The sequence below is a fragment of the mitochondrial genome of Carica papaya (genome assembly GCF_054855325.1).
Source record: "Carica papaya mitochondrion, complete genome".
NCBI lineage: Eukaryota > Viridiplantae > Streptophyta > Magnoliopsida > Brassicales > Caricaceae > Carica > Carica papaya.
In genome coordinates, this window is record NC_012116.1 from 107,515 (window position 1) to 130,000 (window position 22,486).

Sequence of the window (22,486 nt, forward strand, 5' to 3'; positions counted from 1 at the left end):
TCTTGCAGTGAAACTACTAGGAATAGCAGTAGAAGTCTTTGTCCCGGAAGAAAAGAAGTGGCGGAACTGTGAGCTATTTCAACCTCAGAATGCAGTTCCCTATGACACATCTGCAGTTATCATTACTTATGGCCGTGAGGTCTACCAAACAATATCTGAAGGCCAGGTTAGTATAAAGGTGCAGCAACCATTTCACCAGCAGAACTTTCTTATCTAGAACCATTCCCGACAAGCTGAAGAATTTCTTATCCTGAGCATTGCTTTGATCCATCTCCGTCCCTTCTCTTTCTTTGAGTTCCGACAGCTCTAGAAGAGGGGCTTGGACTGAGTGGACTTCCCGCTTGAAATGAAACTCTAAAAGTGCAGGTGATTTGCAAACATTCCACCTCAAGTCAATAGTAAGCTGAGACGGCACGGGTCTTTCTTTCTTGAGTTTTCCCGGATAAGAAAGCTTCCCTCGAAGGGAAGTTCCCCCGCTCTCGAATAATAGTAAGCTGAGCTGCCTTTGCTTTCGCTGGATCCGAAAATACAATCGTGGAGAAGAGCTAGCTGTAAAGGATTTGATGCTTTCTTTTGAGTAGAGACCCTACAGAGCCCGAAAACTCCCGATTTAGACATCAAAATAGGCCATTCCGGACCTTTTCCTCATGGAACGAGAAGACCGATGCCACTATCGACTCTTGGCTTTGCTTTAATAGAATCTATTTGCCTGGAAGGGAAGCGCACCTCGACTCTGAAAACGAAAAGGGCAAGAAAGGGATGTGCTTGCGTCCTCATAAAAAGGAAGGTCAGAAGGCTAAGAGCAGTTATTCCGCCTCGTCTTCCTTCACACCCCGAATAGGACTTTGCCAGGAGAAGGAGAGCAGTCGACTTGGTCACAGCTCTGATTCAACACGACTTGGGAACAGGACCTCCATCTCAGAAGGGAAATCCCACGGGCACATCTTGACTATGAAAAGCAGAGAGATAGATCACGCCTAAAAGCAGCCATTTCTATTAAATACCTTCCTTCCCACTTGAAATGGATTCAACAAAAGCAATTGTGAAGTTCCGCTCATATGCTGCATGAAAGGAGGCAAAAGACGGCTTTGCCCATGAGTTAGGGATCAAGTGGAAAAGGACCTGCTGGCTTCCTTCTGGAGCAGACTTGCTCGTAGCTCCCTATTGATATAAAAGGGGATGAAGGGTGAAAGAAAAAGAAGAAGCAAGTCTTGAGGGAGTAAAGAGCCACCTTTAGGTGGTTCTGCGCCAAGTGCGATCGATTGTCCTTCCTTTATCGATTGAACTACCTACACTCCACTCAACCAACAAAGTAAATTCCATAGTCAAAGTGGAGTTACCTATCAAACTCAATATCTATAAAAACTAAGGGGGAAGAGTCGATTTGAACAAGAAGAGCTTCTTCCATTCCGAACAAGCGCTAAAGAAGTGACTCTGTGTGGGATCGATCGCCCTACTTCTTTATTCTTTACCGCCTTGGGCCGGGATCAAAAGGACTTAAAAAAGGATACCACCAAAGCTGACTGAACCAAACCAACCTCAACTGATTGAACAAAAGCAATCGCAGCGACTTTCTCTTCCACAGCTTTCCCACGGACTTACTAAACCACCAACAAGGGCAAGAGAAAGAGCTTTTGCCGAGAAGAAAGAAAAGGTCATCATGAAAGTCAGCCTAGCACTACTGCAGCTACTCCCACCACTACTACAGCCCTTCCAACAACAGATTCAATTGCAGGAGAGCGTGAACAAGAAGTGAGGTCTTTTGATTAGACAATTCCTACTGCTTTTACAACAACTAAAGCACCAACTGCGCTTATTCTGCCTCTATCATCTACGTCAATTTCTTCTTCCCTCACTTCTCGCCCGAGAGAAAGGACTTTCAAAAGTCAGTAAATTGCCCGCGCGAAAGCCTAGCCTAGAAGAGTTCCTTTTCCTTACTCCAGACGAGATGGGTACAGTCGCTTTCAAGCCCGTCTTTTTGGCTTCACTATATTATGCTACTACTTCTCCTCCTGTGATTCTTGTTCACTCGGAGTTTTGTCTTTCTGAAAGAGAAATGCCACCTATTCTTGCTAATGCCCTTATAAAACTCTCTTTAGATTGATACCCTTTCGTCATGAGCTGCCCTAAGCCCGGAAGTGACGGAACTCTCTTCCCTTCGCCCCTTGAAAACAGACTCCATTCCGCCTGTACTTCAATTAAAGACGGATACTCTTTTGAGGCCTAAGGACTATGGTTCCACAGCCCGACTGCTAATTCTGCTAATGAAAGTCTTCAACGCCTAGCAGAGAGAGAGCGTTGGATTGGGTGCTTCCTGCTTTCAGGAAAGTGAGGCATATTTATATGTTAAAGTTATCCCATCGGTGTCCGCTCTGATCTTCCCTTCTATAGGTTCTCCTCCAGAACTCGGAGGTTCTCAGGCCTCGGACGTACTTTCCATTGGAGAAGAAGCGAGTTAGCAAGTTAAAGAATGAAAAATGAATGGAATCCAAGTTTTTCATTCTCATTGCCGGGTAGAGGAGCGAAAGTCAGCCTACAACTAGGCAGCCAATAGCTAGGGACGGACAGTAGCAGTCAGACTTCCAACCATTAGCAAGGCAAGTTAACTTGAAGCAAGAACTCTTAGGCAAGGAGGGGCGTAGCCTCTTTCAAGATGCGAAGAATATTTGAAACCACTCTCGAACCATCACACGGATGGAGACCCAACTGCCCATGATATGGTAAGAACGGAATGAAAAGGCAAAAAAACGATTCTATGCGCAGACGTGAAAGCTCTATCGATAGAAGCATTCTAGCCTATTTTGATTTAGAGAGGAACGATTCCCTCGTCTGAGAACCGCCATTCCCGTCCCCACTATAAAAAGAGCGATTGATAATAAAGAGAACCCCTACTAAAATGCAGAAGTGAGCGAGTCCCACTCCTCTTTCCCCCCTTTTTAGCCAACACCATCAACCCCATTTTTCACCTTGAATTGGTTCAAGCAAAAGAGCAAATCTGATGAATAGAAGAAAAAGAGATCAGAAAGATAGGCGGACGACTTGACTATAGTATAGGTCGGATGTTTCCGTGAGCAGTAAGCAGCGGATCTCCCCTGATTTTGGGAAAGCTGGTGGCCGCGTGTGAATTCTTTCAAGGCAAGGGGCGGCCCGATTCGACATTGTTGTTTACTCTGATCCGGTCGAGGTGGTTTTCGTTTACCAGCGCGTAGGTGGTCTAAGTTCCTATGACCGAGTCTTTCTGGCCCCTGTGAACATCTTTTCTTAATGTATTAAAGAGGGCCTCTCTAACCGGTGAAAAGTGGTGGGTGTCCACTAACGGCCATTCCTGGCTCGGCTCCGATAACGCAATTCCGGGAGGAGTCGGTAGTTGGGCACTGGATCCCTTCGGACCTGGAGAACGTGTGACGCTGGGTCGGGGTTTGGTGAACCAACTGGTCGCTCCTCTAGTTGAAGTATCGGGCCCCTTTTCGTTGCCTAGGTTACACCTTCGGAATACCCCAGAAGGGAATTTCGCTCTACTTCCCTTAATCTTCACTTTATGCCACGCCGACTCCCCTTTCGTCATAAGGCGTGGAATTAGACCAAGGGGAATCTCCATAGAAACTAGTCCCTCAGATTTCGCACGTAGGAGATCGAGACACAGCCCCAGGGCTATGGGGAAAGATGTAGATCGATCGCCCTAGATAGACAACTACATAGAGGGTCTCTACAAGTCTATATATTCTTTTCTTTCCTTCCCCCCGTAAGATCAATATCACAACTAATGAGGTCTGAAAGTTTCACATCTAAGTAATACCCGATCCGATAGTTTACAATATAGATAGATATATATATATATTTAACAACAACATTCTAAGAAAAGATATTAATAGATATCGGTAGTTGTCCGGTCGTACCCAAACAATAATATTCCAGAGGAAAATGCACCTAAGATCAAATATTTCGAGCCGGCTTCCGTGGAAAATTCAGACTTTCTTTTTGATGCTGCGATTACATAAAAACATAAACTTTGAGGCTCAATAGCTAAATACATGGCAATTGAATCATGAGCCGAGATCATAAAGAGCATACTGCGAGTAGGAAGTGGAATTAATACAATGAATTCAAAAGCATCAAACCTCTCTTGTTCGGAAGAATCGAAACACATCGAAATGGTACCAGCCGTACTTAATAATAGAAGGATTTGGCAGAAATATGTAAAATTGTCCCTCCTAAAAAGATTATTCCAGAATAAATGGGCAATAGTTAGGAGAGGTGCGCCGGCGGCGAGCAGAAGCAAGGTTATTAGATACCTCAGGAAAGCCCGGCCAGAACCACACGTGCAAGTTTCCCTGCATGTGGCTCGTCCGTGATAACTTCTTCGGATTTGCGTGAACTAGCGGACCGATCACTAAGTGGGGATGCTCCCTCCAGCATGAGCGAACCTTTTCGGAACTGGTTAGGAATGGGCGAAACTACCCCAGCCTGGATCCAGCCAGGTTCTATTGATCATGTCCCCTTCCCAACAGTTGTACCTTGTCTTGGGGCGTCTTTGGTTTTACGAGAGAAAGCCCGCCGGAGGTAAGCTTTCTTCGGCCCGGAGCATTGATTCCCCATAACGAATAGGCTAGCTCTATCTTTCAATTGCCTATCCTGTGCTCGAGAAGGTCCCCCAGTTCCTCGGCAGCACCTCGAGGTGCATTTAGTTGTCTTACCTGAGACTCGGGATATTCCTCACCCCATGGCATGGCACCTTTTGCTCATCCATTCCGACCGCCCGTCCAGACGCGGCGCCCTTTTTCATTATCATCTACCGCCCTTTCTTTCCTCCCGGCTATTCACGCATGAAGATCGTCCTATGTATGCTCGACTTCGGTTGCCGGTACTATAGGTAGGAGTACATTATGGCAGGATCAGTCACCCGGGCAAACCAACCCTCCTCCAAGAAGAATTGTGCTATGCCCCCCCGATCCCTATAGAGCGAAAGAGCTGCCTGGTGATCCCTAGGTTGCAGCACGTCCGGTCGTTAACTTCTCGCGCCGCTGCCGCCGTTTCTAGGACCGACCGACGCCTCACCTGCACAGGTACCTACGTAGTGTAGTGTCGGTCGCACATTCAACATAGCGTTCGGACTCATGTGCCTTCCAGAACCAGGGGTCTTCGAGCCTGCTGCGTACGATTAGCCAGCCTTGCGGCGGCAAAAGGATTAGACGTCTCCCCATGCTACGGTTCCCTGCGGTCCGAATCCGGTGCCGCATTAGGTTAGGGGGCTGGGCGAGAATTGCTCCCCCGCATCCCCAAGCGCGCTGCCCTCCTAGGCGCGCAACACTAAGTAATCCAAGCCAACCCACATTACTGACTAACGGCGGATAATCATATTTCTTAGAGGTACTAAATACAACTCCATGAATGAGCAAAATGGAGGTTGCATTTATGATAAAGATCTCTGGGGAAACCGCTAAAAAAAGATTGAACATGTGGGAGGATCCGAACGAATTCTGCTTTCATTTCCCCCGTATGGAGCACTAAGTTACTGACGTTACGGTCTTCCGCGGGCAGGCTGCACTCTAGGCTAGGCTAGGAAGGATCGCTAGACCAGCAGCCAAACCAACAATGAATGTGTAATGATGGTGATTCCACACCGGGCTCAATAAAGAATTGAATGTAGAAAGGGGATCCTAAACAAAAAAGGAGTCCATGACCCCTTTTTAGAGCGTATAAGGAGAGGTCGAATTCCAAACTTTTCTCTCGAGTATACCCATTACCAAAAAATGGACGTCACTTTGGGACACATGCGGATAGCCGCCCCGCGTGGCTAAAAGTCAGCCAAAAGAGCTCAAACTCTTTTTTTGAGTTTCACTGAGAAACTCGAGTCTTATAAAGCCACTCTACGAGGGAAGTCCTCGGGTCGAGTCCTTGCGAGTTCATCCCAAATAAAGCGAACCCCTTCCGGGTGGGAAGATGCGGATAAAAGGCCAATAGCCTGATGTCAGCTTCTACGGCATAAGCTTTAAAGAAGAGAGCTATCAACGCTAATAAGAATAAGAAAGATTTCATAAGATAAGAAAAGAAATGCTTTTTGATTTCAAAGGTATAGGTGAACAGTCATTTCAATCTTTTTCTTCCAATTCTAAGAAAGAGAAATCCCGAGAAATCCGTCAATAAATGACGAACCCCATTATACAGATGATAGGACAGGGCTAAGGCAGCAATCTCGGCGGAGATTAGGATAAGCTTTGATGAATAAAAGAAGAATTGGTAGAAATTCTCATAGGTGAAGCAAATAAAACCTATTTTCAGACAAAAAAGATAAAAAAACAAAACTATAGTGGCTAGGAAAGCCCCGGAGATTCTATGGGAAATTGGAAACGTCGAAGTGAGCTGTGGCTTATAAATAGGAAGATGAGGAGATAACGGGCGAAGGATATTCATGATATTAGGTTAGATTTTCGTTTTTCTCGCTCTGCTCCCCTCCAAAAAAAAAGAGAGAGAGACTGATTCTGACTCTCCCGATTCAGGAAGACGGAAATCGCTGGTTAGGATGGTCCAACCAAGAAAGGCATGGGAGTCTTTGGGCATTGCTGGGGCTACTAAGTCAAGCTTGGGTCGAGTTAAGTAAAGACTGACTACCTCCCTCACTGCACACTTTCTATATATCTGTCTCCATCCAATCAAAGACGTCCATACCATAAAGAATCAGGCTCGACAAAAACGAGACTAGGGACCATGAACCCCCTCCATCATTATTTGATAGAGAATGCTCCCCGCTTCTTCCTGTGGTTACTATTAGAACACAAGCCAAGGAACTCAAAACCACAACACAAGCACCCCTTAGACGTTTTTTTGGAGTTTTCGCCCTTTGCTTCCGGCTTTGAAGGTAAATAGTCAAAAAGAGAGTTCCCCGTAGAACGCGAGCATTGAGGCTTTCTTCGAAAGAAAGAGAGAGGCCCGGCTGGTGCTTCTTTGTGTGTTAGCCAGGTGAAAGGCTTGCTTTTCTATAAATAGATGAGTAATAAGGTATTAAGGAACTACTAAAACAGCTCTTCCCGTTTTTGGGCTATAAGACTCTTAGCTTCCAGCGAGCTACGTGCATAAGCTTTGCTTTTTTTGACTACAAAAACGATTCCTCCCCTTACAAAAAGAAGAAGATGTAAAGTCTCTTCTCGATTCCTCTCCCGGAAAAAAGTGGTCCGTCAACTGAACTTGCCTTGTTGTGATAGGGGTACCGGCTTTTTTTCATTCCCACCAAGGAGCCGTAGCTTTACAACGATAGGGCTTGACTGCCTTACCTTATATTATATTATATCTTCGCTATAGCGAAGATATAATAAAGATCAAGTAAAGGGCTTTTTTGTAAAGAAAGAGGGCTACTTCACGACCCGCTACTAATAATCGAAAGGGTTCACAGCGAGTTCAGTCTATAGTGACGGAACGTTTCCGCCGGAGGGGTTTGTCTCCATGGAACGAGTATTCACTACCGCTTACAGTGCCTTCATTCACTCGTCTTGCTACTTCGGAACTGGTTCAGCGGACACGTGGAGTCGAACGTCTCTCTACAATGTAGCGTAGGTAGACTGATTATTGTGGGTGACTGTCTCTAGTGGTTTAGAGGCAGTTCCGTTGCTACCAACTTGATTTTTGAGTTTAATAGATCTACATGTTCTAGTGGATCTAAAGTAGGTTTGTGTTCAGCAACAGAAAGAGGTGAGGTTCTGCTTTCTTACCCGAGAATATTTACACAAGGGGGAGGCATACGAGTGCGCCTCTCGTAGACGAATACCGACTAAGTCCGTTCCTACTGCGCGGGAGTATCAGCCGGTCGGTGTCGGGTCGGCCCCTAGGGCACTATTCGCCTTGGGAGTGGTTCAGCCAGCAAGCGACTTTGTGAGGTGGGGGACCAGACTGGTGACTGCTGCAGTTGTTGTCTGCAGGGTATGTGACACCCCACAAGTTGAGTAGTGCTGAGCCGGGGGATCTTCCTTTGGTTCGTTACAATGCTCGTTGAAGGGTTCAAGTAGAAGTCAATAAGTCAAAAGTGGAAACCCTCCATATCAATTCATCTCCATAGGAGACAATATGAGCAAAAAAAGACAGGAATCCCTTAATCCCGCGGAAAAGAACTCACTCGGGGGGAGTGAGGGAGGTATTCAAAAAGGGAAGCCGCGGGTTCTTGCTTTCCTTGTAGGAAAGGTCTTGGTTTGGCATGGCATTAGAGAAAACTTGTTATAGTTATGCGGCTATATAGAAAAGGCGGGTGGGGCTTCAGGCGGCCGGCCGCCTTCATATAATCAATCCAAATTCCATCGATTGTAGCATTACGTTGTAGCCAGTGATTGCCCGGGTCGGTGTGTGATCACCTTTGGTGAAGCAACCCTTCAGCTGCCCTTCCCGCCCATGCCGAATACCTCCGGCCGGTTCCGCCGGGTAGGGCCAGGAGCTGGTTTGGGGAATCACGGGGTCTTATACTTATTCAGGGGAGCCTCGATTCTATCAATCATTCCATTTCAGAATCGAGATTTCATAGAAGAATGACCGAGGCCAAAAAATCCTTTCACACCCGCTTGAAACATGTGGCTGAATATATAAGGAGGTTCACACACCCTGGACAAATCCATCCTGTATCCCTTACTTGTCACCTTTACCGCTTGTCTTATTTACCGTTTGCTTTAGCAGGTGGTTTATGTCTGGTCCTTTCGGGTCGCCTGACCTGGGCTGATGGCGCTTCGTAACGGCGTTTTTGTCTGGGGTCTAGCGGCTCTCTCTAAGGCTTCGATGTACTAGTACCTGCCACCAAAACATCGTGAAGGATTCAGTGAACGTCTTGAAAGGCAGTAAGACAAGACAATTCACTTTTTCCTTGTTGACTCTACCGGAGGAGTATGAAATCAACAACGTGTAACTGCTTGGGCATTGAGTGTTCCGCTGCTTGAGGAAGTATGTGAGAGGATCGATGTTGAGCAGAAGTGGGGTTAAAGCAGCCAACAACACACCCTCCTTTACTTAGTAGGGCTTGAAAGGCCGGAAAGTTTTCCTTTCCTGTCTAGTATTTTCAATCCAAGCCGAAATAGGAAAAGAAAAGCCGCAAGCACCACTAGGTCCGGTCGTCGGTTGAACGGGTCCGAAATTCATTCCTTACTCAAATAGGGGGTGGCAGTCATCCCAAAAGAAGCTGGCAGTCTCAATGACGCGGCGTGGTCCAGAACAAGCCCTTGCTGATCCATGGGCTTTGTGTTTTGGTTACAAGAAGTGCTTCTTCGCTTGCTTGCAGCGCCTCGACTCGAGTTTTCGCTGTAGGATTGAGTGAGGTGACGCGAGCTGATCGTAGACCACCCTTGCTACGCTCTATAGATGTTCGTACGATTCTTGTGGATCTTGGGTGTGTTCAGCCTCTCGTTAGGTCTTCACTGAAAGATTGTCCACCTTCTCAAGCGTCTCTACCATACCCTTAGAAAGTGACAACGGATGACTTCTATTACTAAATGAGAGCACTTTTCAAACTAGTTGATAGTTGTTCCCTGGTTTCACCCCAAAATGGGACCTGGTATAAGGCGATGGGATGGAGTAAGCGTAAAGGGGAAGAAGGTACGTAATCTCGGGTCTACAGAATCAAACCAATTTCTAAAGAAGCATTCTAAATAAAGAGGCGAAACCTAAAGAGACTATCAAAATGGAAAAGAGAAAGGGAATAACTAAGTTCTTAACCAGGTAGAGCACGAAAGCACGCAAGAGATAGACTGGCGTCAGGATAAAGAGAGAAAGAAAACTAACTACCAAACATACTAAAAGTATGAATTAGCACAAGAAGAAAGAGAAAAGAAAAGCTTCAATAGGGTGGGAAATAAGGTTAGGCTCCGAGAAGAAAGACTATAAAAAGAAAAGAGATTCTACTGTAGACGAGCCCCCATTAATGCGAGTTAGTCCTATACCCTTAGGATAGCCAATCAAAATATAGGCAATTAACAAGACAGTCTTTCTATTTGAGACTATACCCATTATCATTCTACTAATACTAGCCTATTGAGAGGGTAGTTCTCTTTATGTTCGGCCTCATTTCCGAGGTGGGGGTACTCGGGATGCCGGGGGAGACGACCGTCCTCCCCACCTGAACCAAGAATTTATGGATTGTTAGTGGGGTTCAGCCAGCAAGCTTCATGCTTTCTCGAGGAGCGGGTTCTGCCCCCCGAGTCATGGTTTTAAGCATGTTGGTGAGGCTCTGAAAGAGGGCAATGCATGTGTTAAGCATTTAGCGATCCACGATTCGTTGGGCGCTTCGGGACCCTATCAGTCGGCTTGCCAATCAACTGACCCACTTTCCTTGATCGACAAGGGAGCTACCCCTAATCCCTACTTTCAGCCTAGTTTCTTCTATCTTTTTTTTCTGGGATTTCTTCCTCGCCATTTCAGAAGAGAGGAAAGAACTCCTCCGTCATAGGCGGCGGAGGGTTTCGCTTTTTATATATGTTTATATACGAAAAAGAGTCAGAGTTCAAACTCAACATACAATCAATAGAATTTATACGAAAGAGAACATTGGCTTTTTAGGAAGAAAAAAGTAACGGAGTCAAAGCCAACTAGACCCAATCAGTTTACTGAAATAATCAGAAATCATAAATATAGAAATTCAGACTAATAATGTGACTCTCTTTCTTTAAGTAAGAAAGAAGAAGTCAACGCTCATTCAGCGCACCTTACCTAACTCACCCGCTTGAGAATAAAATAAGAAAAACATATGGGGCCATTTTCAAAAAAATAGATACAAAGATAAGGAAAGACACAATAAGTATAAAAAAGAAAGAGCTTACCAAAGAAAAGCACATTTTCTTTTAAGAAAGATTTAAGAAGGTTTCAAAAAACAGGATTTGTTGAATAGGTTTTTCACTTTAATAGATGTTCTTTGGAATTTGCATTATCCTTTTTTAGATGATTAAAAAGTAGCAGAGATTCAAAGAGGTTTTCACTTCTTTCTTCTTTTTCTTTTTTCTGAGTTTCCCTATGAAAAAGATCGATCTTTTATTCCTAAGCCAAAAAAGCCGGGAAAGATGCGCCAAATCACACAACCATATAAGTCAGATATTATTATCATGGATGCTCTCTCCTTGCTTTTGAATGTCATATTTGAGAATCTATTTTTGACTTATTCTCATGGCTTTCGCAAAGATAAAGGGCAAAAACCTTCTTCGCTCATGTCGAAGCATGGGAAAAGATTGATCGACTTATAAAAGCGGATATAGTAGGGTGCTTTGATAATATAGATCATGCCTTATTTAATTCCATGGTGGAATTGCATATAGGAGAGAGGAATCCAAGCATTTGCAATCTTATATCAGCTTTTTTTTAAAAAAGATATAAGAGAGAAAGAGGGAAATTCTTATAGAAATTATGTAAAAATCATTCCTATGCAAAAAAATCAAAGTTTAGCCTTTATCAATACCTTTTGATATATGATATTAATGCGCTCAAGCAACCTATCTTACTAATAATAATGAAGGGCCCTAAGCCCTATCGTTGTCAAACTACAGCTCGAAAGGTTTCTTTACTTTGAGAAAGAGGGGCCATTCTATTCTAATATTAGTAAAGGCGCGTTAGCCTATCTATAGTAAGGGGCCTTTTCTTGATCGTTAGCGCTTGAGTTTGATTGCAGGACGTTTAATATAATATATAGGGCTTTTTCAGCTTACTCTGCTACAGCGGAGGGTGCCGCGGTTTGTAGGCTTGAAGGACTTAGCGCTGTGACAAGTGGTATCAGAGCCAAGGGTTAGGCCGAGCCATGGCTAGTGGGAAGAACCCGTAGGCTAGTGCCGTCGAAGAGGCTCGACGGAGATGGTTCGAATCAAGCGAAAAAAAAGGCATTCGTTGGCACCCGAGATGCGTCGGATCGAAGACTTTTGGGATATGGAGCGGCTTGTCGGACGTAGTCCGAGGAGGCGTCGATGAATACGGCTGCCATCTATCTTGATGGTTCAGCCAAGTTCTGGTGGCAGACCAAAAGACGTAAAGAACGCGGAGCGTGAAGTGCAATTAGATCCATTTTGAGAACGAGTTTCGGGCAGAATGGAGGGTTCCTGTCCGGTTGTGGTCCGACATGTTGATGAGCCTGAAGCAAAGAGGCCCCATACGCGAGTATGTGAAGGCCGTCTTTCGTAGTTCTCCCTGGACATTTTTGATATGACGGAAGAGGACCGGCTCTTCGATTTCATGAAGGGGCTCCAACCTACGCCAAAATGTCCAAGACTTAGGGGCGAAAGAGGCAGCTAGCCTGCTAGATTGAAAGTACTTAGCCAGGGGGAGTCGAGGCCAGGCCAAGGGCAAGGGCCTAAAGTCTCGAAAGGGCAAGGACTCCAAGAAGAAGCCAAGCCTGAGGCCAAGAAAAGCGAGCTCAAGATCAGGAGCCAAAGCGGACCGAGAAAAAAGAAGGAAGGCTTCATCTGCTCCAAGCCCCTAAAGAAGTTAAGGGCGACAGCCCTCAAAAAAATGAAATGGAAAGAGTTCGTTTCTTCCTCAAATTGGATTAATGGATCGTCCAACTGGAAATGATAACAGAATGCATAGGTCATTAGAAAGAGTTCCAATAAGCGGATAAATAGAGTATACCACCTGACTTCTTTCCTCTATGAGGGAGAAAGCAAATTGAAGAATCCGCGGATATGAGAAAAAGTCAAATGCCAAGGAAAATGACTCGTGATAAAGACAAGATGGACTTTGGCCAGACGTGCTCGGAATCTTTTTTCTTTTTTGATTCGGCCTGAACCTCGTAAACTCGGTAGCTCCTCGCTTTTGTTCAATTATAAATAAAGAACCACTTTGATGAAGATTTGTAGCATCATTCAAGTAAATACAGATTAAGATCGTAGAAACATGAGCTTGTGATATAGCTACACCTAATTCCGGACCGGTTAATGCAAGAACTATAAATAAAGGACCAGGATCCCCTATGAAATATAAAAGATCATTCATACATAGCATAGTCCAAGCGGACCCACTTAAAATCTTTACTGAACTATGACCGGCCATCATATTAGCAAATAAACGTATTCCTGAGCTTAATGCGCGAAAACAATGAGGGATTAGCTCAAGGAGTACTAAAAAAGGTGCTAACGGCAGTGGGACTCCTGCGGGTAATAAAAAGCTTAAAAAATGAAGCCCATTTCTTTGAAATCCCACTATAGTAATGCCAATAAAAAGAGAAAATGAGAGACCCAAAGTAATGAGAAAATGACTTGTAACTGTGAAGCTATAAGGTATCATACCCTGGAGATTACGAAATAACGAAAAAGTAAAAGTGACCGAGATGCGAGGGAAAAACTTTTGTTTCACATTTCCGGAAAGACCACCTATTTGTTCGTTTACCGGGTTCGGCACGAAATCATAAATAAGCTCTACCAAGGATTGCCAAGCATTTGGTACTGAGTTTCCTCCTCCGTTTTTAGTAACAAAATGAACCAGAAGTAGGACCAAACTGAGAGTTATCAGCATAAACAAAGATGGATTTGTGAATGAGAAAGAAAAGTTTCCTATATTCATAGGAATCAATGGGAGAATGGCAAATTGCTCAAGTGGGCTGTTGGGCGTAATCGTAAGAAACACTTTTCATTTCATCCCTGTAGTTCCGCTTCTTGCTCTAAAAATGAAGAAAGACTTGTCTACAATCGTTGTTGGGTTGGTCCAACCAAGAAAGGCATGGGAGTCTTTGGGCATTGCTTGGGCTAAGTCAAGCAGGAAAGAAAAGCCCTTCTTCGGATTCGAACCGAGAACTTGAGCCTTTTTTGAAAGGGCGAACTGATCAACCTGCGTGTGTTAAGCATATAGCTGAAGTAGCATGATTGTTGCTTCTTAGGACTGAGGCTACTACCTATGAGCTTCAACCGCTCCGTGGGCTTCTCTTACTTAGATGGAGGAAGTAGTAAGCAAGACTTTCTACGCTACGATCTTGCTTATCTTATTTAGAGAATTTCTAGTTACCTTAAAAACAACCTCTTTTTCCTGCAAACAACCTTTTCCATTCCGAAATCGAGAAAGATCACTCCTAAAAGTCAAAGCAACCTTTCTCTTATATAAGATATCACCAAATGAAAGAAAGGAAAGGGGTGACTTTTCTTTCTTCTTTCAGTGATTGAACCCATCGGTGTAACGTCTCTATTTGTAGTATCGGTAGCGTGTTAGTGGGGTAAGCGGCTTTTCCGTTAGTTGTTGGACCTTCTTTCCCTAAGCTATTCTTGTAATCCTTCTCCCTCAAAGCCCCTTATATAGCTGTTTTCATTCGATGCCATATTCCTTATTAGATTAGATGTCACTTCCTTTAGTTTAGCAGCTCCGGTATCGGTAGCATTCACAGCTGATTCAATAGCTGCTGATTCTTGAACTTCCCCTTCTTCCTTAAAAAGCGAAATCGTCCGCTGAAGGCCTAGAGAGGAACAACCCCAGACGCGAAAACCACTCGAAAAGCGAATCTATTTCAATCTACAATCCCAGACGCGACAGCAACCTAAAACGCGACATTCCTTGGGACTTGGGATCAGACATCGGTACCCCATCTCAATCCCAAATCGTCCGGTAGTGGGAAAGATTTGGGTATTCTCTCGAAGGTCAAAATCGTCTGCTGTCAAAAGCTATTAGGGCAAGAGCTATTGGGGATCCATTCTCTGACTATTTTATATGTCACTTCGAAGCAGTAAGCGCATCTATCTCTTTTCGTTTCCTGTCTTTGTTAGTAGTAATGTTCTTTTCCTATACAAGGGAAAGCCTGACTTTGATTCCATTTTTCTTATTCCAATCCTTTTCGTCACAAGAATCAACCCCTTCTCTTCCTTAGTGGCACAAGCTTCCTTTTCTATTCCCCCTAGTCCTTAATATATGGATCCAGAGCAGAGGAGCACATAGATCCAAGGAGAGAGTCAGTTAAAAATGGCTTTTTCATTCATAAGGGGCGTATCGATCTACAAGCGATTCTTTTAATGCCCTAGGCCTTCGACGAGTTAGCAGGGCTGTCAGCTATCACCCTCTTTTGTATCTCTCTTCTGTCTATTAGTGGTGAAAGCGGAATCCAATGCCTGTAGCAGGAAAGAGCAAATTGCAATTCCTAGTGTTAGCATGCCCCTTGTGGAACTTTTTCAGTAAGATGAGCGAGGAAGGGAATTCTCCGATCTCAAGCCAAGCCAGAACTAGCCATTGGATTTTCATGCCCATCTGAGATGAGAAGCCGATCTTATTCGCCGACATTCAACTAGAGGACAACGTTTACGCTAAGAATTGATGGCATGAATAGGCAGCTAGAAAGAATCCCCCGCTTGAGAAGAAGGAGCTATTGAATCAATCAGCTGTGAACGAATCGGATGTTGCAAGAAGAAGCTCTTGGTTGGAGGAAGGAACTGACATTACATACTTCTTTCCTGCTCTTCTAGTTAGCGCGTAGTGGGCCCCTCACTTGCCTGAAAGCCAAGAAAGAGTGCCTCACGCCCACTGAAAGCTGGGGAAGGAAGTGAGATGGTTTTTTACGATTATGGGGTATGCTTTGTCCATCTTATTGGCTTAAGCATCCGATTATCCCATTGAAGAAAGTTCGATGATCCAGACATTCATCTATACCCTCAGCGGATAATATTACAGTAGGCTGTGTGGAGCAGGGCACACCACTTTTGCAAGCTTAGTCAAAGGAGGTGATTGAAGAGGGAATACAAAATGGCTGGATTGTGAAGCAGAGCAAAATAGCCTAATCTTCTGGCACAAAGACTCTCAGAAAGAATGAAAAGAAAAAGAAGGAAGCTGAGGTCTCATACGTCTTTCCTGCTGTAAGAATGAAAAAGACTCCTTCTGCAGGGCCTACTCCAGAGCAAGTAGAGAAAAAGAAGTCAAAGCAAGTACAGCGTCAACAAGAAGGCCTTAAGAGGGCATTCACTCCTTTCCTTTTGGTTTCAGTTATGCAGATGGACTGAAACTCATGCTTGATGGAGGACAGATTCCTATGATCCCAGCTAAGCCAGTCCCTACTCCTCTGCCCAAAGGCTAGGACCCGACTCAGACCTGCGCATATCACTCGAACTCCCCAGGGCACTCTACCGAGAACTGTTACACACTGAAGCAAAAAATGAAAGACCTGATAGAGAAAGGGGAAATCCCCAAAGCTGATCAGCCGAATGTCAACAAGAACCCGCTGCCAAATCAGAAAGTGAACCTGGTGATCGAAGAAGGAGACATGATTGACCCTACTCTGAAAATAGGGATACCAGGACTTTTTCTTGTGTACTCTCGAAGGGGAGAGAGCGAGGATGTTGATGCTTGACTTTCCGCTAAAAAGAGAGTGGTTCTGCCACCCAGTCTAAACCCACTACCAAAGTTCCGACCTGAAAAATGGATCTTCTTCCCCCCAAAACAACTACCTCTGACTGATACTCATCAGATACCCTGGAATTCTGAAGTAAAAGCAGTCAGAGAGTCTGGAAGAGTTTTGGAGATAGGGGGATCAGAAGACATCTCAGCCATTACCAGATCAGGAATGATCGCAGGGCCTTCTCTATTATTAGACCAGGTTCAAGGGCTTCCAGAAAAGCATTTTTGGAACGAGGTTTAAGAGGTGAATCAACCTGTCACAGACAAAGAAGCAGCTTTACGGATTAGCATCTTGAACTCGAATGATCTCCTCTTAAAGTAATTCATTTAACCTTTCCGAGGTAGCTAAAGGGTTTAGTTGTTCGTCTTCCCTATCATGGAAGTCTAATTGCGGATGTGAGGCAAGGCCATCGTTAGGTATAAGTTAATTGATGAAATGATGGACCTGCCCTTGAGCCCTAAAGGTATATATATACCACGATTGCTCCGGCAAAGGTCCTTGTCAGAGTTAAGACCAAATGATGTTCATGCTTTCTATATTATATATATGTCCTCAAATCTTTTCTAAATTCAAGAGCTTCCTGTCTTTCATCAAGAGAGAAGCGTGCTAAATCGTCCGGCAAAAGATTACTAAGAAGCGAAACCCCCTCATTCGAGCAGCAAAAACCCGGAGGTTCAAGATGAGATTTCTTAGCCTTGCAATGGGGACAATCCGGAGCAGATGAAAGAATGCTCGATTGACGAGCAAGAAAGCCTAATAAGGCGATGCCTTCTCGACGCGCTGAACGCCTTTTCCAAGGAAGAAATAAGAAGATAAATGAAAGAAGAAAAATGAACCACCTCTCGTACATAACTAATCAGCCTAAGTTTTTGATATTCTTAGATAGACGATCGGGACTCTGACTCCGAAAGAGAAAGAAAGCTCTCCGACCTGAGTTGGTAGGCGTCACTTTCGCACCTAGTGAATTGGTTGACTTGTCTTTCTCCCAACCACCGTTAGGAACAGGACGTAGCTGCCTAACCCGCTCCCCCCTGTAGTTATGGAAGGTATTGGAATCTCAGTCATAGTCTCTCTCACGATACGCCTTGGGACTGTAGGCAGAAGGCGTAGCTCTAACTCTAACATTCCAAGCGAATCAAAGAAAAGAAAGACTTGAGGAGGGGCAGATGTGACTTTGTGTTCATCTTCTATCTGAGAAGTAAGCTAACAAGAAAACAGACTAACTTACTTAAGAGAAAGGACCGACACTAGTAGCTTCTTTTCGGGTAGACAGAGCGAATCCAATGGTACACAGACTCCGCCTTACTCCCTTCGCTCCTCTCCAACCTGGCTTTCGCTCCTCTCCAACCTGGCTTTCGCTCCTCTCCAACCTGGCTTTCGCTCCTCTCCAACCTGGCTTTCGCTCCTACGCTACGAACACACCGGATATTGAAAAGAGCGCTTACTCTTCTTGCAGCGGAGTCGTTCACAAGAGAAAGACTAGCTGTGGATTCAATAGCAGTTTTTTTCTAAAACAGTAAGAACGCATTCAATGTCATCTCTTCCTAAGTTTCTTAATGTTGTCAAGTAAGGTAGGTCTCAGTCTAGCTGTCCTCCTAACAGCAGTCTATTCTTCTATCTTTGCGGTGTGGTAAGTAAGTATTGTATTGTGTAGCGAGGTTCTCTTGGTTGGGGTCTATGCCCATTCGCCTCTCTTGCCCGGTCGAGAACTAAATTAAGCGAGATTCCAGCCCTCCTTCCTTGCATCCAACTTTTTATGGCAGCAGTCGATTGGATTACTAGGCATCCCTTGATAGCACGAATTGGGTGCGATTGCCCTCAGTTCTTCCGTCCTTCCCACAGCACAGCGCTAATGCCGACTGCAAGGGCCTCCCCCTCTCTTTGAGATTCTCGGAATTTCCCAAAAGCGTCTGCTAAAGCCAATGCAGCATTCACAGCCAGCACAACAGCCAAAGACCCTATGATCCAAGAGCGGATTTATGGTCAATAAGTTACTTAACTTCCCGCCTTTGCTACTAGTGGTCCCTACAGCAAGGAGGAGAGGTAAGACGTGTACATGAAAGCAAGCAAGAGAGCAAAACGGCTTATGGCTTCTTGGATCTACTCGCCATCACTCCCACTTTCAGAGGCAGTAGGAGATAGATCCATTCTTTCCATTACGACTGGAGCCTTATTTGTTTAATCTAGTAAGGGGGGGACGGATCAACACCATTTCTTCCTGTTGCCTATTATCAAGATTCATCTTTGATAGGCAGGCCCTAAAGACAATCGATATAATAGAATTGGAAATCAGCATCCATCATCCCTACCCGCGGGATGGGAGGGGAAGGGAGGAGAGGAGTAGTCAAACCCTATTGACTCCTATACAGCTTAGATTCCATGATCTCCGTCTATTACCTCTATTGACGGATTACTGCCCCTTATACAGAAGGGGAGTGTACTTTTCGACCAACCAGAAGAGGAGTCGATGATCCTGATCCACTCCTCTGTATTCGACTGGTCGGATCCCCCGAAGAGTAGGTTTGGAGAAGTATGTAAGGGGTTATGCCCTAGTTTTGCTCCTCCGCAGATTCGGATCTACTGAGGAAAGCTATTGATTTAGAAAGTAGAAAAAAAAAAGAACCTACTACTAAAAGATAAGACTTTCTTAGAATAAGAAGACGCACGAGGAAATGGAATGATCGGGCAAGGCGGTCTCTCTCGTCGCCTTGACGGCTGTTTGCGCCTTTCTGACCGAAATGGAAGAGCAGGTCTCGTGCCTGGGAGATTTGTCCAAATCTGCATTCTAAAAGGCGAGAATCCCTAACGAATAGAGCCGGTAGAGACATAAAACGCAGCGACAACAAGCAGCAAAACAAGAAATTCCTCGAAGGTCTGCGTAACTGCAATGGCCTTTTCGCCGCTCGATAAAGTGTTCAGCTCGAAAGCTAAGATATAGGCACAACTGAGCTGCCATGCTTAGGCGAGAATTTGAGCTTCTTCTCTGTGTGGTAGACTTTCCCCCGACTCTCCACATCCTTAAAGAAATAGCCTATATAATAAAAAAGATAGAGTCTTCCTTGGGACAGATCGTTCGCGACCACAAAGATCAAGAAATTGGCTCAGTCGTGACTCAAGTAGAGAAATCGAGGACTGGCCGATGGTGAAGATCGCGCGGACTCGCCCATAACCCAAAGTAGGAAACAAAACAATAGCAACCTGTCTAGCGCGAGTCCTGTACCAACCAACTAGTCTAACTTCATTAAAGTAAATACGAGATTCTTGGTGGACCGGAAGATAGCAATCCGTCTTTCTTGCGTGCCCTATCTTTTTTCCAAAAGAAGTAGGGGGGGATAGGACGTCGGTTAAGCCGGCAACTCCTCATAGTGGTTTTTCCCATCCCCTTTAGGTTTACGAGAGATTCAGATACAAAAAAAGAAGATAGAACTACCTTTACACTATAACCATTAAGTCAAGTTATTAACAATCCTATACTAATAGGAGAATTCAGATCAGCTCGGGCGGAACGAGGAGAGGCGAAGAAGAAGGCAATAAGCGCTCAGATTGGACCCACCTTTAAGGTGACTCATTATCCTCTCGATCCCGACTAGAATCAGGCTTCTCTTGAAAAAAGGTAAGGAGTTCTTCGATCTAATAAGGTATTAACCCTAGCGCCTAAGTCACCCCCGTATGGTAGGAAGAAGATAAAGGAGGAGTGAAGGGAGGAAAAAAAAGGCGATAAGCGAACCGGATTCTCGGGAGGTAAAAACAACCAATAATATATATATATATAAATGGGTACTACCTATATTAAGAAAGATATACCTGAAAAAGAATTCTGTAATGACTATGTGACCATGAAAGGAGTAGTGGATTCGTTCCAATTCATTGGTTTAATCCGGTATAAATATCATAATATGACGATATGACGGGATCGTCGTCTTGACAAAGATGAATAGAAAGAGTTCTTTTTTTAATGGTAACAAGAAGAATCGTTTTTTTTCCTCGAAGGTCTTTGACGAAAAGTCTTTCTATTTCTAATGGATTGGTCGTACCTTTACTGCAAGAAGATGAATGACTAGCTATTCACTCGCGGTTTCTGGGTCATAATCAACATCTTATGTAGGAGAGATGGCCGAGTGGTTTAAGGCGTAGCATTGGAACTGCTATGTAGGCTTTTGTTTACCGAGGGTTCGAATCCCTCTCTTTCCGTACCTTCACCTAATTCACCAACGTTACCGACCGCCATGTATCAAATACCAATCGAGACCATTATTCTAACAGTCAGACCTTTTTTTTTTAGATTCTTTATTTCGTCTGACTTTGGTACGAAAAAAAACGGAAAGAGCGGACAACGAAAGAGAATCTCACTGTGTGATACGTGAATGGAAGAAAAAGAGAGATCAAACCCCCTCTTTCCTTCGGCAAAAAAGTTGATGAAGCCATCCTCGCCTCGGAGATCAGAGATCTTTCGATTCGGGAGAGTAAGCAAGAAGGTCAAGATCCTGTTGTTCATGATCTTCTTCTTTTCGAACCTAATCCCAAGTGAACATTTCTTATTGAGTTATAAAAAAAAAGATCCAAGAAGCAGCCTTTCATTTTATTAAGGAGAAAACCGCCCCCCATTTGAGCGAAGTCTCCGGCCCTCCCCGTTATGACTTAGAGCATCTCTCACGTCTTATAAGTGACTTACAAATGAATGGCCGGGAATCAGACACGTATAAATCCTTTCTTCATTTTTGATGTTACCTAAAACGAGCGTAACCGCTTTCCGAGAAATAAGAAATAGAAAGGGAGGACAGGTTGGTTTGAGGACCCGTTGGTCAAAGGAAAGGGGAGGTCCTGATTCCGGGACGGAGCCGTATGACGCGAGAGTGTAGACTCTTGAACTCAGGGAGCGAGACCCTAAAGAAAGTTCAAGAAGCTATGAAGAGTGGTAAACTCTAAAAGGAAAGATGGAAACAGGGGAGTTGGCTGATAAAGATGGACAGTAACAAATGCGTAATATCAATATCTCGGCCTCGTCATCGAAAGCGGCTTCCAATTGCTCGGAAATTCTCAGCTATATGGGGGGCTTGGATGGTGAGCAAAAACAATTGATCAAGAAGTTGGTCAACTTTCGCATGAAAGAAGGTAAAAGAACGAGAGTTCGTGCTATTGTTTATCAAACTTTTCATCGCCCAGCTCGTCGAACTGAACGCGATGTAATCCAATTTCTTGTTGACGCCGTAGAGAATATAAAGCCCATATGCGAAGTGGAAAAAGTCAGAGTAGCAGGTACTATTTATGATGTCCCTGGGATTGTAGCCAGGGATCGTCAACAAACCTTAGCTATTCGTTGGATCCTTGAAGCAGCTTTCAAACGACGTATAAGCTACAGGATAAGCTTAGAGAAATGTTCATTTGATGAGATACTGGATGCTTACAAAAAGATGGGAATTGCACGTAAGAAAAGGGAGAATCTTCATGGACTGGCTTCCACCAATCGAAGTTTCGCGCATTTCAGATGGTGGTAAAGTGAGACCACATAAAGAGCTCTTCCTCATTCAGTCAGATTATTCAGAAAGATATGGTTTGACCCATTTCCTTTTTCTTTTCATTTGAATATAGAAAGCCGGCCTTCCCCGACTGAAAGGAAAGGAATGTAGGGCTTAGGTTTAGAATCCTCACCTCTCTTCATTCATTGAGTTGGAGGAATCCATAGGATTCCCGCCCGTTATGCATTGCATGAAAGAACCTTTCTTTGTATGACTTCTCTTTTCTTTTGCCTCAGGTCGAATGAATACGAAAGGGAGATCAATCAAAGAAAAAAAGAGGCCATGAATGAAGAAGTTGGGCCTTTCACCCTCTTTCTAGTTACTCGGGGAGCTGATCTGAGAAATGCACTTCAAAGGGAGGGAAGTTGGTTGACTTTTTCATATGGCCGAGCATAAAAGATTTGAAAGTGAAGTCAAAAAGAAGAGGTAGAGAGAGAACAGAACGGAACCGGTAGCCCCCGAATTATGTCAGGGCAAGAGAAAGAAAAGTAAGGACTCTTGTTTTCCACATACGCATATAGGCTGTGAAAAAGAAGTCCACTTTTATAATAGAGAAAGAGAGTGATTCGTCTACTTTCTTACTTAAGAAGGTAACGGAACGAACTTCAAGCACTTCGTAGGACGCCGCCGTTTGCTAAGATGTGCTTCCACATCGTGAGCTTTAGTG

The 22,486-nt window shown here is 44.4% G+C and overlaps 4 protein-coding genes and 1 non-coding gene, besides 2 other annotated features.

The window, feature by feature from the left end:
* Window positions 1-3,896: 3,896 nt before the first annotated feature.
* On the reverse strand, window positions 3,897-5,456 carry nad2 (NADH dehydrogenase subunit 2; one part of a trans-spliced gene, as the record gives it). Coding sequence (YP_002608182.2) covers window positions 3,897-4,288; window positions 5,304-5,456 — 545 coding nt within the window.
* A 628-nt stretch (window positions 5,457-6,084) lies between these two features.
* sdh3 (succinate dehydrogenase subunit 3) lies at window positions 6,085-6,411 on the reverse strand. Its single transcript has one exon. It carries the CDS (start codon window positions 6,409-6,411, stop codon window positions 6,085-6,087), a length of 327 nt encoding a protein of 108 aa, YP_002608193.1.
* An 85-nt stretch (window positions 6,412-6,496) lies between these two features.
* Window positions 6,497-6,641: an inverted repeat.
* Window positions 6,642-12,780: 6,139 nt separating this feature from the next.
* Window positions 12,781-13,554, reverse strand: atp6 (ATP synthase F0 subunit 6). Its single transcript is given in 1 exon segment — window positions 12,781-13,554. A coding segment is annotated over 1 exon segment (774 nt).
* Window positions 13,555-13,576: 22 nt separating this feature from the next.
* Window positions 13,577-13,683: a direct repeat.
* Window positions 13,684-20,407: 6,724 nt separating this feature from the next.
* On the forward strand, window positions 20,408-20,494 carry trnS(GGA)-cp. The gene has a single exon. It is a non-coding gene; the product is annotated as a tRNA-Ser (tRNA).
* Window positions 20,495-21,348: 854 nt separating this feature from the next.
* On the forward strand, window positions 21,349-21,798 carry rps7 (ribosomal protein S7). The gene has a single exon. The coding sequence runs from the start codon at window positions 21,349-21,351 to the stop codon at window positions 21,796-21,798; it is 450 nt and encodes a 149-aa protein (YP_002608195.1).
* Window positions 21,799-22,486: the final 688 nt, after the last annotated feature.